Source organism: Oncorhynchus mykiss, chromosome 27 (assembly GCF_057628025.1).
Source record: "Oncorhynchus mykiss isolate SJ-2025 chromosome 27, ASM5762802v1, whole genome shotgun sequence".
Lineage (NCBI taxonomy): Eukaryota > Metazoa > Chordata > Actinopteri > Salmoniformes > Salmonidae > Oncorhynchus > Oncorhynchus mykiss.
In genome coordinates, this window is record NC_143048.1 from 15809758 (window position 1) to 15829760 (window position 20003).

The 20003-nt window shown below is 41.5% G+C and overlaps 1 protein-coding gene across 1 annotated transcript in view; it reads right to left on the reverse strand.

The window, feature by feature from the left end:
- Nucleotides 1-170: 170 nt before the first annotated feature.
- Nucleotides 171-20003, reverse strand: part of LOC110507159 (alpha-2-macroglobulin) — a 32605-nt gene continuing 12772 nt past the window's right edge. The window contains exons 19-36 of the mRNA XM_021587033.3: nt 15262-15487; nt 14955-15081; nt 12267-12388; nt 12125-12176; nt 11963-12046; nt 11644-11820; nt 11126-11201; nt 10748-10904; nt 10527-10601; nt 9962-10124; nt 9485-9675; nt 8983-9198; nt 8667-8791; nt 7572-7662; nt 6320-6388; nt 630-735; nt 471-524; nt 171-274 (exon numbers count right to left, since the gene is read on the reverse strand). Of these exons, the coding sequence (XP_021442708.3) occupies nt 484-524; nt 630-735; nt 6320-6388; nt 7572-7662; nt 8667-8791; nt 8983-9198; nt 9485-9675; nt 9962-10124; nt 10527-10601; nt 10748-10904; nt 11126-11201; nt 11644-11820; nt 11963-12046; nt 12125-12176; nt 12267-12388; nt 14955-15081; nt 15262-15487 (2098 nt within the window). The 3' untranslated portion in view covers nt 171-274; nt 471-483. The remainder of the gene's footprint in view (nt 275-470; nt 525-629; nt 736-6319; nt 6389-7571; nt 7663-8666; nt 8792-8982; nt 9199-9484; nt 9676-9961; nt 10125-10526; nt 10602-10747; nt 10905-11125; nt 11202-11643; nt 11821-11962; nt 12047-12124; nt 12177-12266; nt 12389-14954; nt 15082-15261; nt 15488-20003) is intronic.

The following is a 20003-nucleotide window of genomic DNA, read 5'->3' on the forward strand; positions in this document are numbered from 1 at the left end:
CCCCCTGTGGATGGGACAGGTACCCCCACGGGTACTGGTACCCCGGGATGAGACCCACTGTCTTATATAAAGCCTTTCAACATTCACCTTGTCTCCTGAGCCTACACCTTGGAACTCATTGCTTGCCACAATGTGATAAAACATTCTGGGAAAAATGCTCAAGAATAGGGTTATAATTGAAAACTTTAATTCCAGTTACATATTTTACTTTAGAGAAAGCTGTCTCAATGGTTGCAGGTGTGACCTCTGTGTGAATGTCATTTTCTTCTTACATCTGCAAAGGAGCAAATGCATACAGTAGTGTACATGTAAGGAATGAATGCTTTAACAAACTGACCAGCATTTAGGTAAAAGGAATTAAGGAATATCAACACAGTTAAACAAAATAATTTAGAGTAAAAGTATAGAGTATACATGTACAGTAAATCTAATAATTCAACATCAATAATTCCATATTTAAAGCAGCTCACCAGTTTGTAACCCCTACTTGCAAGGGAAGACATATTCTGTCTCTGCCTGGTCACCTGAATAAAAAAAGAAAACAGGTAAGTCTCAGTAAATGAACACAAGTTAACCAAATGTAAGAAGAGGGAAAAATATGTTTTGGGGAGGGTTAGATATAAACCTACTTGGCTGGTAGTAGTCGTAGATCTGGACCACCGCTGGCTTTAGATTCTGTACTGGGAGCTCCTGTATGATGTCCAGGGTGTGGTTGAATGTAAAATGTGATGATAACTGTTGGGAGATAAAACAAAAATGTAATAAACATATGGGTCACAATTATTTAAATGATAAAAGCAGAAGTTTCAGTTTCGGTAACATTCTACTTGACACCCAACTTATTTTATTTTGTATTTAATTGAACCTTTATTTAACTAGGCAAGTCAGTTAAGAACACATTCTTATTTACAATGACAGCCTGCGAAAAGGCAAAATGCCTCCTGCGGTGACAGTGGCCTGGGATTAAAAATAAATAAGTAAATACAATATAAATACAGGACAAAACACACATCACAACAAGAGAGACAACACAACACTACATAAAGAGAGACATAAGACAACAACATAGCAAGGCAGCAACACATGACAACACAGCATGGTAGCAACACAACATGGTAGCAGCACAAAACATGGTACAAACATTATTGGGCACAGTCAACAGCACAATGGTCAAGAAGGTAGAGACAACAATACATCACACAAAGCAGCCACAACTGTCAGTTAGAGTGTCCATGACTGAGTCTTTAGAATGAAGAAACTGAGATAAAACTGTCCAGTTTGAGTGTTGCAGCCCTTACCAGTCGCTAGTTGCAGCAAACTGAAAAGAGAAATGAGACAGGGATGTGTGTACTTTGGGAACCTCTCAAGAGCACCCTTACCTTCCGATCTATAAATTATGTCTCCATAATCTAGCATGGGTAGGATGGTCATCTGAATTAGGGTTAGTTTGGCAGCTGGGGTGAAAGAAGAGTGATTACAATAGAGGAAACCAAGTCTAGATTTAACTTTAGCCTGCAGCATTGATATGTGCTGAGAGAAGGACAGTGCACCATCTAGCCATACTCCCAAGTACTTGTATGAGGTGACTACCTCAATCTCTAAACCCTCAGAGGTAGTAATAACACCTTATAGAAGAGGGGCATTCTTCCTACCAAACCACATGACCTTTGTTTTGGAGGTGTTCAGAACAAGGTTAAGGGCAGAGAAAGCTTGTTGGACACTAAGAGCATTTAGAGCATTTAGCACAAAATCCAGGGAGGGGACAACTGAGTATAAGACTGTATCATCTGCATAGAAATGGATGAGAGAGCTTCCTGCTGCCTGAGCTATGTTGTTGATGTAAATTGAGAAGAGCGTGGAGCCTAGGATTGAGCCTTGGGGTACTCCCTTGGTAACAGGCAGTGGCTGAGACAGCAGACTTTATACACTGCACTCTTTGAGAGAGATAGTTAGCAAACCAGACCAAAAACCCCTCAGAGACACCAATACTCCTTAGCCAGCGGAAACCAGATTGCATACCCGATAGAATGCTATAGACCAAGATCAAGAAAGCCAGTCCGTTGATTATTGACAAGTTTTTCCAAAACTTTTGTTAAAAAAGGGCAAAATAGAAATAGGACTATAACAGTTAGGATCAGCTTGATCTCGCCCTTTAAATAAAGGATGAAATGTGGCTGCCTTAAAAGCAATGGGAACCTTCCCAGAAAGGAGAGACATGTTAAAAATGGTGTAGATAGGCTTAGCGACGATAGAGGCAGCAACTTTAAAGAAGAAAGGGTCTAAACCATCTGACCCAGATTGTTTTTTGGGGTCAAGTTTAAGGTGCTCAGGTGCATCCTGTTTCCATTGATCATCCTTGAGATGTTTCTACAACTTAATTGGAGTCCACCTGTGGTAAATTCAATTAACAAGACATGATTTGGAAAGGCACACACCTGTCTAGATAAGGTCAGAACAATGATTGTCAGAACAAAAACCAAGCCAAGAGGATGAAGGAATTGTCTGCAGAGCTTCGAGACAGAATTGTGTTGAGGCACAGATCTGGGGAAGGGTACCAAAATATTTCTGCAGCATTGAAAGTCTCCAAGAACACAGTGGCCTCCATCATTCTTAAATGTAAGAAGTTTGGAACCACCAAGACTCTTCCTAGAGCTGGCCTCCCAGCCAAACTGAGCAATCCGGGAAGAAGGGCCTTGGTCAGGGAGGTGATCAAGAACCCAATGGTCACTCTGACAGAGCTCCGGAGTTCCTCTGTGGGGATGGAGGAACCTTCCAGAAGGACAACCACCTCTGCAGCACTTCACCAATCAGGCCTTGACGGTAGAGTGGCCAGACAGAAGCCACTCCTCTCAGACCATGAGAAACAAGATTCTCTGGTCTGATGAAACCAAGATTGAACTGTTTGGCCTGAATGTCAAGCGTCACAAACCTGGCACCATCCCAAAGGTGAAGCATGGTGGTGGCAGAATCATGCTGTGGGGATGTTTATTAGTGACAGGGACTGAAAGACTAGTCTGGATCGAGGCAAAAATGAACGAAGCAAAGTACAGAGAGATTTTTGATGAAAACCTTCCTCAGACCACTCAGGACCTGACTGGGGCGAAGGATCACCTTCCAACAGAACAATGACCCGGAGCACACAGCCAAGACAATGCAGGAGTGGCTTCGGGACAAGTCTCTGAATGTCTTTGAGGGGCCCTACCAGAGCATGGACTTGAACCTGATCGAACATTTCCGGAGAGACCTGAAAATAGAGTTGCAGCAGCACTCCCCATCCAACCTGACAGAGCTTGAGCGGATCAGCAGAGCAGAATGTGATGAACTCCCCAAATACATGTATGTCAAGCTTGTAGAGTCAAACTCAAGAAGACTTGATTCTGTAATCCCTGCCAAAGGTACTTCAACAAAGTACTGAATAAAGGGTCTGAAAACTTATGTAAATGTGATATTTATTTATTTATTTGCTTTGTCATTATGGGGTATTGTGTGTAGATAGTTTTTTCCCCCTTTTTTAATAAGGCTGTAACGTAACAAAATGTGGAAAAAGTCAAGGGTTCTGAATACGGTCGTGGCCAAAAGTTTTGAAAATGACACAAATATAAATTTTCACAAAGTTTGCTGCTTCAGTGTCTTTAGATATTTTTGTCAGATATTACTATGGAATACTGAAGTATCATTACAAGCATTTCATAAGTATCAAAAGCTTTTATTGACAATTACATGAAGTTGAATCAAAGAGTCAATATTTGCAGTGTTGACCCTTATTTGTCAAGACCTCTGCAATCCGCCCTGGCATGCTGTCAATTAACTTATGGGCCACATCCTGACTGATGGCAGCCCATTCTTGCATAATCAATGCTTGCAGTTTGTCAGAATTTGTGGGGTTTTGTTTGTCCACCCGCCTCTTGAGGATTGACCACAAGATCTCAATGGGATTAAGGTGTGGAGAGTTTCCTGGCCATGGACCCAAAATATCAATGTTTTGTACCCGAGCCACTTTTGCCTTATGGCAAGGTGCTCCATCATGCTGGAAAAGGCATTGTTCGTCACCAAACTGTTCCTGGATGGTTGGGAGAAGTTGCTCTCGGAGGATGTGTTGGTACCATTCCTTATTCATGGCTGTGTTCTTAGGCAAAATTGTGAGTGAGCCACTCCCTTGGCTGAGAAGCAAACCCACACATGAATGGGCACAGGATGCTTTACTTTTGTCTTCTCTGGACAAGCATTTTTCTGGATGCCCCAAACAATCGGAAAGGGGATTCATCAGAGAAAATTACTTTACCCCAGTCCTCGGCAGTCCAATCCCTGTACCTTTTGCAGAATATCAGTCTGTCCCTGATGTTTTTCCTGGAGAGACGTGGCTTCTTTGCTTCCCTTCTTGAAACCAGGCCATCCTCCAAAAGTCTTCACCTCACTGTGCGTTCAGATGCACTCACACCTGCCTGCTGCCATTCCTGAGCAAGCTCTGTACTGGTAGTGCCCCCATCCCACAGCTGAATCAACTTTAGGAAACAGTCCTGGCGCTTGCTGGACGTTCTTGGGCGCCCTAAAGCCTTCTTCACAACAATTGAACCGCTCTCCTTGAAGTTCTTGATGATCCAATAAATTGTTGATTTAGGTGCAATCTTACTGGCAGCAATATCCTTGCCTGTGAAGCCCTTTTTGTGCAAAGCAATGATGACGGCACATATTTCCTTGCAGGTAACCATGATTGACAGAGGAAGAACAATGATTCCAAGCACCACCCTCCTTTTGAAGCTTCCGGTCTGTTATCAGTCAGCATGACAGAGTGATCTCCAGCCTTGTACTCGTCAACACTCACACCTGTGTTAACGAGATAATCACTGACATGATGTCAACAGGTCCTTTTGTGTCAGGGATGAAATGCAGTGGAAATGTTTTTTGAGGATTCAGTTGATTTGCATGGCAAAGAGGGACTTTGCAATTAATTGCAATACATCTGATCACTCTTCATAACATTCTGGAGTATATGCAAATTGTCATCATACAAACTGAGGCAGCAGACTTTGTGAAAATGTATATTTGTGTCATTCTCAAAACTTTTGGCTACGACAGTACTTTCCGGAAGCACTGCATATCCATTGTTTTTGTCAAAATGTCTCAAGGTCAGTAAATTTGGTTGGGAATTATTGATGGACAGCAATATTCAAATCTTGTCTCTGATTTTTTAATGTAGATTTAAATCAGGATGGAGACTTGACCATTCAGGAACACAACACCTATTGGAAAGACATTCTGTTGTGTCTTTGGCATTACAAATTGTGTAATTGTCCCGCAGAAAAATAAAACTCCAACCCAGGGTAAGGTTTTCAGAAAACTGAGGGGGGGTTGATTTCCTAGAACTTTTTACCTGGGCTTTGCTCCTTTCATTTAAACACCCCAAATACATGTATGCCAAACTTGTAGAGTCATACCCAAGAAGACTCGAGGCTGTAATCGCTGCCAAAGGTGCTTCAATAAAGTAATGAGAAAAGGGTCTGAATACTTATGTAAATGTGATATTTTATTTTTTTATTTGCTTTGTCATTATGGGATATTGTGTGTAGATTGTAGATTCCTATAACTTTTTACCTGGGCTTTGCTCCTTTCATATTTATTTTGACCCTAACAAACACCCGGTCCCTGCCGGTGACAAGCATAACCATAACATGATGCTGCCACCACAATACTAGAAAATACAAAGGGATCAACAACATTGCTTTCACGACACATTACCTGCCTGTATGAGAAAGTGAAATAAAGAAAGTCTGTGTTTAAAAAATCCACTCCAAATCATCCATTATGTTTGAATTAAGGCAGTTAAGTAATACTGCAAGACAGCATGGCAAAGACATTAACGTTGTGGCCTAAATTAGAAACTACAGGTTTGGGTCAAATCCAATACAACACAGAGAGAACCCTCTGTATTCTCCAGTATTGTGGTGGCAGCATCATGTTATGAGTATGCTTGTCATTGGAAGGGACTGGGGAGTTTGTCAGGATCAAAAGAAATATGAAAGGCCCAAAACCCAGGTAAAGGAAAACCCCCCTCAATCTTCTGAAAACCTAACCCTGGTATAGAGTTCTGTTGTTCAGAGAGACAATTAGACAAATGTTTATGCCAAAGACCAGAATTGCTTACCAAAAGGTGTTAAGCGTGTTCCTGAGTGGTCTAAAATGTGAAAATCAGAGACAAGATTTGAATATTGCTCTCCATCAATGATTCCCAACCAAAGCAATGTTGACAGAAACAATGGGCATATGTTGCCCTAAGAGTTGTGCAAAGTTGATAGAATGGACAATTTGGTTTTGGTCTCACCTCTGTCAAGTACATTAACACATGGTCATCTTTAGCATCAACACGATCCACAAAAAGTGACCTCCTCAGCTGTGAAGACAAGCCATACATGTTATTCATCTTGCATTGACAACAATGTTCAGTTTCAGAAAGATTCACAGGTGAAAGAGGCAAGAGTTACTATACATAGAAAAAGGTCACAGGTGTCACGACTTCCGCCGAAGTTGGCTCCCCTGCCTGTTCGGGCGGTGCTCGGCGGTCATCGTCACCGTCCTACTAGCCGCCACCAATCCCTTTTTCGTTTGTCTGTTTGTTTTGTCTTATTAGTTTCACCTGTGTTTCTGTTGTTTGGTTTAATTAGCTTCCCTATATTTAGTAGGTAGACCCGCCTTTGTTTTGTGCGGGATTGTCTTTATGTTATGTGTGTGCATTTTAGGTAGTGATGGATTGTCTTTATGTTACGTGTGTGCATTTTAGGTAGTGATGGATTGTCTTTATGTTACGTGTGTGCATTTTAGGTAGTGGTGGATTGTCTTTATGTTATGTGTGTGCATTTTAGGTAGTGATGGATTGTCTTTATGTTACGTGTGTGCATTTTAGGTAGTGGTGGATTGTCTTTATGTTACGTGTGTGCATTTTAGGTAGTGGTGGATTGTCTTTATGTTACGTGTGTGCATTTTAGGTAGTGGTGGATTGTCTTTATGTTACGTGTGTGCATTTTAGGTAGTGGTGGATTGTCTTTATGTTACGTGTGTGCATTTTAGGTAGTGGTGGATTGTCTTTATGTTATGTGTGTGCATTTTAGGTAGTGGTGGATTGTCTTTATGTTACGTGTGTGCATTTTAGGTAGTGGTGGATTGTCTTTATGTTACGTGTGTGCATTTTAGGTAGTGGTGGATTGTCTTTATGTTACGTGTGTGCATTTTAGGTAGTGGTGGATTGTCTTTATGTTACGTGTGTGCATTTTAGGTAGTGGTGGATTGTCTTTATGTTACGTGTGTGCATTTTAGGTAGTGGTGGATTGTCTTTATGTTACGTGTGTGCATTTTAGGTAGTGGTGGATTTTCTTTTCTTTAACTTGGCACCCTGTGGTTTTTTGGTTGTCTCGTTGTGTGTCCCGTGCCCTGAATTTGATGGGCTTATTATTTTGTTGTGCCTGAGTAAAGCACTTAACCTCAGTGGAACTCTCTCTGCGTCGGATTCCTGCACCCACCTAGTCCCGCGTGACAACAGGTAACACCATAAACAAACGTATGTTATGACAAAAACTCACTCTCCCCAAAGACTCTGGGTCTGGGACAAACCCAGACAGCATTTTCAAATCCACTATAATCATATTTGTGGTCAGCTCCTTTCCATGATATCTGTGAAAGCAAAGAGTTGCATGTCATATCAAAGTTTGATGTTGACAAGTGCTTGTGATAATCAAATTAATTGATATTTTGACTATTTACCCATAAAAAGACATGGTTGCCTGATATGATTTCTTACTGTTACCGATCCAAGCCTATGTACAAACCAGAAGTGACCAAAGTAGGCTATTGGGAAAAATTCACTTATATGTGTATGAAAGTAGTAGAAAGTGAAGTATTTGGTCCCATATTCAGAGCACACAATGACTACATCAAGCTTGTGACTCTATAAATTAGTTGGATGCATTTACTGTTTGTTTTGGTTGTGTTTCAGATTATTTATCTGACATCCCCTGTTATTGTTATGGTGAGAGGTTAGCATCTCTTGGGGATATGCTGTTTGTGAGTATGTAACTTTCTCACTCATCATTATTCACAATTCATTCATGATTATTTGTAATCGTGGTAGCATCAACATTAATATAGAAGCGTTTAGAAACATATTCTATTCTTATTTACAATAAAAGTGACTCCAAAATGGCACAACACATTATTTACCATACATTTCTATTGGGCAAAAAATAATCTGACACAAAAAGGAAATGCATCCAAAAAATTTGTAGCGTGAAAATGGGACCAAGTACTTAACTTTTTACGACATTAATAAACATATACGTGAATTTGTCCTAAAATGGGGGGACTATGTACAAAACGCACTGTAACTTCTAAACGGTTCACCAAATATGGATGTTAATACCACGCTTTAACCTCATAAGCCATTGTTTTATTTCAAATCCACACTTTTGGAGTACAGAGCCAAATGAAGAAAAAAAATGATTCTTTGTCCCAATAATTACAGAGGGCACTATAGGTATAATAAACCAATTCAATTGGGTCAGATACATTCTGTAAGACATGCTCCAAAACAACACTGGAGTGTCATCATTGACCTGATTCAAATAATAAACTGATTGAAAGAATGCTTCTGTGAACGCAAATGTGTCATTCATTCTTACTGAAACTGGAGTTTCAGCGTGACTCTGGGTCTCAAAGAGTTACTGTTGCAGTCCACCTCTGGCTTCACCTGGATACTGAGCGTTGTGCTGTCAGTAGGAGTAGGGATGTTGTAGTGGAGGGCCACCTGGGAAAGAGGGAAGAACAAGTCAGGGAAACCATCCTGTCCAGAAATATACATTTTAAAACATAGGGAAAAAATACATATTTTATAAACTAAATATCAAGCCAGACAATGCTTCTTAAATGTTTGAAATTCACAGTAATATACAAATCCATATCTTGCACTTTAGTATTGGGAGGAGTGTATTCACTGACCTGCACTGAGGCACAAGCACTGCCCTTCACTTCCACGCTGTACTTCCCTTCTGTGTCCTGCAGCGCCCTCTCCTGGTAGAGAAGCTTGTTGTTTTGGTTCACTTCGAAGAGGTGCTGTGCCCCACTGGGAGAATGTACTGTGACTGTGCTGGCACCCTCTCTACTGTACACCCTGGTGGAGTAGAGAGCCAGGGCCTGGAGGGCCACCACTGTGTCCTAAACACACACATCAACAGACCACAGACAAATATGTTCCAAATGAATGAAAACACCCATTTACAGAAAGGGTAGATTTTTACATTGGTCAGTTCCTAGAGTGACTATTTTCCATTTCCATCCATTATGCTTTCTTGGCTCCATTTCAGTGCAAGTTATCCTCGCCAGGCTTGACATGACAAGAAGCACATACATGCCTGTTGTGAAGTCAAGGTGGTAATAATGCCTCACTACTAGTGCACAGCACAGGGTGCCGCTTCAGAACGGAGGTGTTTTGGAAATATACCTGTGTGGAAGAGAAGCCTCCGTAGGCGTTCTGCTGTCTCACCAGCCACCTGACGATGCGGGAGGCGTAACCCAGGTCAGTGGTAGACAGAGGGGAGGCACTGAGGGAAGCCAGCAGAACATAGGAGCTGATTTCTACCGCCAGGGAGGCTGAGGTCTCTGAGGAGGTCTGAGTCCAGTGCAGGACACCCCCTTAGGGATGAGGAACACAGAGAGAGAGAGAGAGAGAGAGAGAGACAGAGGACTAGCTTATTCATCATTAAACAGAATACAAAGTTCTTCTCTGACCTCCCTAATGAATTTTATGACAGACACCTGAGTTCTTTGAAATACTCTGGGCATTGAATTGAGACCTGCCTGGAATGCCAGATGGGAGGAGGGTTTGCACTTTTCTGATTACTTCATTGGCTCCATTGCCCAGGTAAGCTCAATCAAGGCAAGACACCACAAACAGATCTTGGACCAGGATATGTCTCACCTTCTTGTAATGCGATCGTGTCCAGGTGCTGCAGAAGCTGGGTCCGGGTCTCCATGTCCCCTGCCAGGGTAAAGGTGTAGGCCAGCAGAGCAGTAGTGTAAGTGTTGGACAAATCACTGGTGGAGTTCCTCAGGCAAGACAAGCTGCGGTTCACAACAGGATCCTGGAGCACAAAATAACAGAGCAGCACATTAAGAGACATGTTAGCCTGGTCCCAGATCTGTTTGTAATGCCAAGGTAATACAAACAGATCTGGGACCAGTCTAGACACATTCATGCTGGAGCACTTTTAGTTTTTCAGTTTACAGTATTACAACTATGTCTGTGCTTTTTATGTTAACAGCACACTGTCATTCAGGACTGCTTATGGTAACAGCTATTCTTATTTCTATTCCATATGCTACTTTCAGATCAATTTTTACACAGAACTCACTACATTTTAGAATATCTAAAAGACAGTTGACATAAAATGTATACAATAGACTTCATACAGGAGGCTAAATCAGTTTCCTGTAATGGACGTTGTTGAAGTGAGAAACAATAGTTATGTGGAGATGCTACGTACCGACACTGACATGTTGAGCTCCAGCATTGAAGCAGTGATGTAGGCCGTCAGTGTGACTTCATCTGTCACCCCACCCTACAAAACAATATGTTAAATACTAAAACATGTGTAAACTGTAGCCTGATACAATTCTGTAGAAATCATCATTCCCAACTTTATGGCTGGTCTGACGAGACGTAAAACAACATCTTCTTCTATCAGTTTATTATCAATATAAATACCTTCATTCTGTTGTTAAAAAGTTTCCCCAATCTAATGAAACAGCCATGTTCGCCTTGTTGACGTTCCAACCAAGTCTTGGTTTGCTCAATTTTTACCGGATCAATATAAATGAAAGACTTTGCTTTGCCAAAGGATCTCAAAACAAAAGCAGTCAGCCTGAGAAAAGAGAACTTGATTTGAATGTCCCGTCATAATACCCACATAAGGTTGTTATAAACATGACAGAGCTTGACATTACATGCAACAAAAGATTATTTTAATTTATGTCACATCCATGGTCTCCCTGTCAGAGACAATGCCATTTGATTGGTCAATACTTAATTGAAACAGACACAGTTATAATGTGTTTACCAGTAGGTGAAACACACAATACATACCAAGTGTTCCCTGAACCTTGTCCAAATGTGCTGTATGCACCATCAACATGCTTGTAGTTCAGCTGCCTTTGGTAACCTGTCGGTGAGTTTTTAAAGCAAACAACAGTAACCAAGTGTGTTTTATATTCACTGAGGGTGCGCCCCAAATGGCACCCTATTCCCTAGCGTACTCTTTTTGCCAGGAAGAAAGTAGTGCACTATGTAGGGAGTAGGGTGATATTTGGGATTTAAAAGAAATCTATATTCTATAATCAAATGACTTTAGAAAAACATCTGGAAGTCCCAACATGTGTTGGGTCAGTGATGCTCTGTTGATAACACTGTAATATCATCTGTGCTGTAGCTCTATAATTGACATGATAGCAGGGTTGTAGTCACTAGGGCACACTGTGGTGAAATGTTTAAAAATGTTCTTCAACGAAAAACAAAAAAAAGGGACAAATCCAGCTCTGTTTCAGTCAGTTTTCTTCCGTTTGGTGCCTAATCAATACGACCCATATTTTGAGGGACTCTCTTACCACTAGTGAGGAACTTGATGGCCTTGTCTCGGATGGCTGGAGTGAGCTGCTCTGTGTTCCTCAGGTACTCCAGGATGTAGATATTGGGGGCGAGGAGGGCCATATTTTGCTCTCCACACCCATATGGCATCTGCAACAGTCCATCCAGGTTCTTGAGGGCCCGACCCAGGATGTCACCTACAGGTAAACATGGGACTTCTGTGATACTGTCCTCTTTAGCAAACAGCAGCATTATCACTGGATAAGGGTTGCTTTTCTCACCAAAACTCCTGTCTAAACTCACCAAGCCTCTCTAAATAATACAATGGTTTATTTTTACCCAGGACTGAGAGAGAAATTCGATCAGATCCATCCACCACATTCTTGGGGAGTTGCAGTTCCACCTCCTCTGTCATAGTTACTCCTGTGGACACACAGATGATAAGATGAATGGAGATAATCTGTTCAACCAATGTACATTCAACGTTCATGTATTACTGACCAGTTGGACACAGCAACCAGTTGTAGGTGTCGGTCTTCTCTGTTCCCTCAGCCTGAGAGGAGAGGATATTATTTTCAGTCAGAGGCAGTTACACTAGGTATCTGTACAACGGTATGTTCCGTCACAACAGTAGGCTACATACCTTCACCAGCAGGCTCTTTGTGACTGTGTCGATGCGTCCTCTCTCCGGTACGTTCACAATCTCATTGTCACACGCAGCGTGGGACTGGACAGCCTCTGCACTAACGGACACATTCATAACCCCTACACACACATTGACAGACAGAATACACCACAAGTTACACAAGATCCAATATGGTGACTGAGAGTGCACAACTCAGGCTGACATCCACTCTGCTGTTTTTGGTATTTGCTAGGATCCCCAACAGCTGTTGCAAAAGCAGCAGCTACTCTTCCTGGGGTCCACACAAAACATGACATATAATACAGAATGACATAATACAAAACATCAATAGACAAGAACAGCTCAAAGACAGAACTACATATAAAAAATGTAAAAGGCACACGTAGCCTACATATCAATGCCTACACACAAACTATCTAGGTCAAATAGGGGAGATGCTTTGTGCCGCAAAGTGTTGCTTTATCTGTTTTTTGAAACCAGATGTGCTGTTTATTTGAGCAATATGAGATGGAAGGAAGTTCCATGCAATAAGGGCTCTATATAATACTGTACGCTTTCTTGAATTTGTTCTGGATTTGGGGAATGTGAAAAGACCCCTGGTGGCATGTCTAAGTGTGTGTGTCAGAGCTGTGTGTAAGTTGACTATGCAAACCATTTTGGATATTCAACACATTAATGTTTCTTATAAAAAGAAGAAGTGATGCAGTCAGTCTCACCTCAACTCTTAGCCAAGAGAGACTGGCATGCATAGTATTTATTTCAGCCCTCTGATTACAATTAAGAGCCAGATGTGCTGCTCTGTTCTGGGCCAGCTTCAGCTTAACTAGGTGTTTCCTTGCAGCACTCGACCACACGACTGGACAATAATAACAGAAGACAAAACTAGAGCCTGCAGGACTTCCTTTTTGGAGTGTGGTGTCAAAGAAGCAGAGCATCGCTTTATTACGGACAGACCTCTCCCCATCTTAACAACCACTGAATCTATATGTTTTGACCATGACAGTTTACTATCTAAAGTAACGCCAAGTAATTTAGTCTCCTCAACTTGTTCAACAGCCAAATCATTCATTGCCAGATTCAGCTGAGGTCTAGAACTTAAGCAATGATTTGTACCAAATACAATGCTCTTAGTCTTAGTGATGTTCCGGACCAGTTTATTACTGGCCACCCATTCCAAAATAGACTGCAACTCTTTGTTAAGGGTGTCAGTGACTTCATTAGCTGTGGTTGCTGATGCGTATATGTTTGAATCATCAGCATACATGGACACACATGCTTAGTTTAATGCCAGTGTCAGGTCATTGGTAAACATAGAAAAGAGTAGAGGTTCTAGAGAGCTGCCCTGTGGTACACCACACTTTACATGTTTGATATTAGAGAAGCTTCCATTAAAGAAAACCCTTTGAGTTCTATTAGATAGATAGCTCTGAATCCATGATATGGCAGAGTTGGAAACGCCATAACACATACGTTTTTTCAACAACAGGTTATGGTCAATAATATCAAAGGCTGCACTGAAATCTATTAACAGTACAGCTCCCACAATCTTATTATTATCAATTTCTTTCAACCAATCATCGGTCATTTGTGTCAGTGCAGTACATGTTGAGTGCCCTTCTCTATAAGCATGCTGAAAGTCTGTTGTTAATTTGTTTACAGAGAAATAGCATTGAATTTGTTCAAACACAATCTTTTCCAACAGTTTGCTAAGAGCTGGCAGCAAACTTATCGGTCTGCTGTTAGAACCAGTAAAGGCCGCTTTACCACTCGTGGGTGGCGGAATTACTTTGGCTTCCCTCCAGGCCTGAGGACAAAGACTTTCCCCTAGGCTCTGATTAAAAATATGACAGAGAGGAGGGGCTATAGAGGACAGCTACCATCCTCAGTAGCTTTCCATCTAAGTTGTCAATGCCAGCAAGCTTGCTATTACGGATCAATAACAATAACTTTCCCACATCTCCCACACTAATTTTACAAAATTCAAACTTGCAATGCATGAATACAATTGCTCACTGTTCGTTGTTGGCATTTCCTGCTTAAGTTTGCCCACTTCACTAATTGGCAACATCAAATGGTTTTGTGATGAATAAGCCATCTGATTCAATGAAAGATGGAGTTGAATTTGTCTTTCGGCCCATAATTTAATTTAAAGTGCTCCAAAGTTTTTTTCCATCATTCTTTATATCATTGACCTTGGCTTCATAATACAGTTTCTTCTTCTTTGTGTTGAGTTTAGTCACATAATTCATAATTTCTCAATTTGCAGTAAGTCAGCCAGTCAGGTGAGCAGCCAGACTTATTAGCCACTCCTTTTGCCCCATCTCTTTCAACCGTACAGTTTTACAATTCCTCATCAATCCATGGAGCCTTAACAGTTCTAACAGTCAGTTTCTTAACAGGTGCGTGTTTATCAATAATTGGAAGACGCAATTTCATACATTCATCAAGTGCAGCGTCTGGATGTTCCTCATTAATCACATCAGACCAACAAATATTTTTGAACATCATCCACATAAATCAGGGCAAAATATTTTGTATGATCTCTATTTTAGGCCCAGCTGTTGGAACTTTGGCTTTCCTGGATAAAGCCACTATATTGTGATCACTGCATCCAATGGGTACAGATACAGCTTTAGAACAAAGTACTACAGTATTAGAACGGTTGAATGAAGACTGGTGTTTTACCCAGGATAGAGGGTGCCATCGTCCAACTGAAGGTCTTTCGTCCATTGGCACACAAGCATGATGAGTATTGGACATCCTTCAAGGGTGTGAGAGTGTAGTCTAAGGAGTGAGCTGGAGTCACAGAAACCTGCCAAATAGGAACACTTGTAAGATAACATGGAAAACCCAAGACTGATACATTGGGTGTAAAAAAATTATTAAAAATAAACATTGACTAGATCAGCTGTAACAAAACAAAATACAAGAGTTTAAAAACAACTCAAACTCATGAAACAACTCAAGAAACGATTATGATGCGGTGCCGTACCATGATGCACTTGGACAGGTAGTTGAACACAGTGGCCTTCAGCTCAAAGTGCTCTCCACGGATGATGGAGTACGGCAGGGTGAGTTCCAGGAAGAAGGGCTGGAAGACAGTGAGCTCCACTGGAGGAGCCAGGCCGAAGCCGCCAGGAGCCAGGCAGAATGCTTCTGTCTCCCAGGTGGTGATGGTGTCTGGAACTGTGAGGGGCATGTCTACTGTTCCAGATTCCCTGTAATACAGAGGTCAGAGTTCAAACAGAAAGCCATTAAGTGTTCCATTGAGAAAAATTGAGCCAAAGGGGTAAATTGAGCCACCCCTGTTTCTAGGAAACTATACACAAAATGTATAATTAGACTACATATTTAGGAAGAGGACATTTCATGGAGTCGATAAAGGAAGAAACCACTTAGAAAAAGTGGTAAGCAAGTTAGGTCCAAAAAACAGATTTTCACCAAGTCAAATGAATTTGTTGTGTTAGAGGTTTCATGATTGTTGTATCTAAACCAAAGTAGATAATTAAGATTGTCCTATACATCATTTGGGGGTTCTATAAGCTACAATATGAGGTCCTAAACCTAGCATGAGTGCCTCCTTGTAGCTGTGTGGGCTAATATAGTCTAAATGTTTGCCTTGGGGTAAATTGAGCTAATGGTTTTGTCAATAGAGAGCAATAGTAACGGCGTATATTTGAAGGCACAAACTTCTCCATGGTACGTTAGACAAAGCCTATGGGAAAAACATTTGAGTTTTTGGAGGGGTTTTGGATATATGCAGAAAATAAGGTCTGAGGTAAAGACAGGTTTAGGAGATATTTTACTGTACGATTTGCTTTTTGAGATAATCTTCATCAGCTAACGCCTCTCTAAGTGAATGTTGTAATGTAATAATAAAAGCACATAAATTACATAAATGATTCATATGTCATGAAGGTCATGTTAACTGACTGATATTATGTCACTGAACAAAACGTAAAAGATCTCCTAAACCTGTGTTAATCTCAGACTTTATTTTCGGCTTTTATCCCAAAACCCTATTCTTTCCCCATTCATTTTCCTCATATGAATGGCTGAACGAACTCATTTCCGGGTTTTAGGACTACAAGCTCTATGGCAAGTTGAGCAAATTGTGTTTTCTTCCCAGGCAAACGGTTGGGTAGTAAAAGATTAACAGGGATTATGTAATCCAATTACAATAATTAACATTTTATGTTACATTCTTAAAAACAGCTGATTACTTTCAGGATGACTTAATCTAGTATCAATTGGAACATTTGATAAAACTCAATGCTTTCATTTAGCTCATCATCAAGACTTTGAACATGCTCTCAGAGATTCTATTGTTCTGCTGATTGCCCATCAAGGGTGGACGACTTCTCTTGTTGTCAAACATTTACACCTGGCCCACTGGTCAATCAGGCAGTCGTCTGGACTATAGAGTTCCTAGTATTGTAGGCCGTCATTGTAAATGAGAATTTGTTCTTAACTGACTTTCCTAGTTAAATAAAGGATCAAGGTGGGTGCATAGGCCTGTCAAGGTGGGTGCATAGGCCTGTCAAGGTGGGTGCATAGGCCTGTCAAGGTGGGTGCATAGTCATATACATTAAATATACTGTTAGATATCAGTAAGAAGGCTAACTATTTGTAATAGGCTATTGTCAAATAATAACAACAATTAGAGTTAGCGATCTCCTAACCACTTCCTCAGGTGGTGAAATAGCCCCAAATGAATTAGCCTATGTAATATTAGTGGCAAAAATGATGTAGACAAATGAATCTTTATTGAACAAAAACATCTGAATATTCTGGAAAATTATTTTGATAGTAAAATATTAACAACAATTGCCTAGTTGTCAAACCCCAAATGAATCACTGGTTCTTGAATCATACCATTTTAGCAGTTACGTTTTAAAATTAAACCATTATTTAACTAGGCCAGTCAGTTAAGAACAAAATCTTATTTACAATGACAGCCTGCCTACTGGGGAACAGTGAGTTAACTGCCTTGTTCAGGGAAACAACATTTGTCTGTAAACTTTCAAAATGTCAACATAACAAAATACGCTAGACAAGGTGGGATGTTTTTGTGTCTGGAAAATTATTTATGCGGGAAATGGGGGTGGAAACGCTTTTATGACCAAAATATTGATATAATAACCATCATATCAAAGTAAACTTGGAGTCACGCGATGACGTTGTGTGGTCCTCCCACAACCATTCGTCAGGAAAGCATGCAGTTTATTAGGCTACGGATGAAATAAGTAATGATGAACTTCACAGGGTGCTAAAAGCAAAAGATGATGAGTGTAGTATCATCTAAAATAAGGAGGCACGACAACGAGGTTCTAGCTTCAGCATGTTTACTAGCCTAGCCTGCGCAAGTCATACATAGGTACAGACACCCACAAGGGCCATCCTACTACATCTTCCCCTCTCAAATCAACAATAATATTATTCTCTTTAACATGCTACTTCATATCCTGAAACATTATGAAAGCATTACATTACACCTCCTATGCGTTAACTAAGGTACGGTCTCCATTTGCTGGGTATGCTCCCCAACAGTATGTATTGTATTCACGTAACACAGTCTTTCAGCCACTCTGGTGGCTTCACATCCCTTTTTGGGTGAGCTTGTGGATCTATGAGCATTCTCTCTCCTTCACCCTCTTTTTGTGTGTTGTCTGTGGCCTCCTCAGCCTGTATGGCTGATAGATCTGGAAGAGCTCTGGGGTGTGTTTTTTTCCTCCGAACCTCCTCTGAGACTGTGTCAACCACATAGTAGGAGGGGGGGACATCCGCATTCCTCAGCACTTTTGCTGGTGTCTTTGAGTTTGTAATCTACACACGTTGACCTTCTGTCAGCTCTGGCCTCTCCGTTGCACTGTGTTTCTGATTAAAGTCTCCAGTTTGTGTTTGTTTCAGCTGTTTGTCCGTCTCAGTGAAGGCCTTTCTGTTAAGCCATTGGGGTTTAAGCTGTGCTGGGGAGACCAGGAGCTCGGCAGGCGACAGCCCATGATGCAGTGGTATAACTATGTAAGCTAAAAGAGCCCTGTACGGATCCTTGTTCTTTTTCAGCTGTCCTTTGACTGTTTTCACAGCTCTCTTTGCCTTCCCGTTGCTCTTTGCATGGTACGGGCTACTGGTCACATGTGTGAAGTCATATTCTGCGGAAAAAGCAGAAAAGGAGCTCGCAGAGTACTGGGGAGCGTTACCTGTAACCTGGACCTCAGCAACCCCTTGCCTGGAAAAAAATTGACTTTAATCCATTGATAACACCAGCTGGTGTGGTTACGGGTGTCTTTGCTATTTCAATGTATCTTGAATAGTAATCTACCACTAGCAGATAAGTGTCATTTTTCCAATAGAACATATCTGTCCCTACATTTTGCCATGGCCATTATGGCAGCTCCGTTGCCATCATTGGTTCAGGATGACATGGTTGACATTTTCCTCCCCTCCCTTTACACTGGGCCACCACCTTGGCAATCTGAGTACTCAGACCAAGACACCACACCGACTGTTGAGCCCTCAGTTGGAATTTGGTTATCCCCATGTGTCCCTCATGCACTCCGTCTAGCATTTCTAGTTGTAGAGTCTCTGGGATAACTCTCCGTTGTCCTTTCATGAGAAGGTCTCCATTACAGTGTAAGTCACTTTGGTGCTCCCAATAGGGCTTCAGCAGCTGGAGACAGGTCCTCCTGACTGGGCCATCCCTTTTTGCACTGCTGTACTATCACTGTTGCTCCTCTGCAATCTGCCTCAGTTTGGTCTGAGATGCAGGTAGACTGTCTCTTACTGCATTAATGGACACTTGATGTTTATTTGGAGAGTGTGTCTGCTGTGATCAGTGCCTTCCCACGTGGGCTTTTGGGACCACCACCATCCCTGCACACCAGTCAATGGGACTCTCTATTTTAGACAAAGCCCCAATTTCTTTCATCCTCCCCAACTTTTCCTTTACTTTTGCCAATAAAGAGATTGGCACCCGGCGGGGTGTTAAGGGCATAGGGGACCGCATCATCTTTCGGTGGATTTTTTAGTCACCTTCTAGCCTTCCAAGGCCAAAAACACATTTTGGGAATGTCTTTTTGAAAACCTCCCCTGGGTCCTCCAGTTCACTCACTCTCTAAATTAGTTGCAATGCTTCAATTGCTGGCAGCCCCAGCAACGGTCTAGCCAGAGAATCAATGACAAAGACAGGCTGGATGGCATTCTTGTCTTTATTCTCCAGTCTAATCACCAACTGCCCTACCACTGGTAATATCTTATTACTGGGCACGTACAGTTTTTTGTTTGTAGAGTGAAAAGGGCCATCTCTGCTATAACTATACAGCCTAGTGGGGATTGCTGTCACTGCTGCCCCTATGTCAAGTTTAAATGACACAACCTCCCCATTGAGTTTAATGTCTGAGTGTCAGCCAACATTGTTTTCCTTTACTTCTCCCAGACAGATGCTGGCCTGCTGTTGCTGCTATTCCTCCTCTGAGACCTCATGCATTTTCTTTGATTGACAGACAGCTGAAAAGTGTCCTCTCCTGTGACATTTCCTGCATTCCGCATTCTTTGCTGGGCAATCTTTCCAGCTGTGGAAAGGGGATTTCCCATATTTGTGACAAACACTTGAATTGGCTACTGGCGCTGTCTGTGATTGTTTTCTCCACGTCTGTCTCTGTTCTGCGTTCCCCTTAACATTTTTTGTTAGCACAGTATGAAAACACATGTATTTCCTTGCTGTCTTCAGTCTGC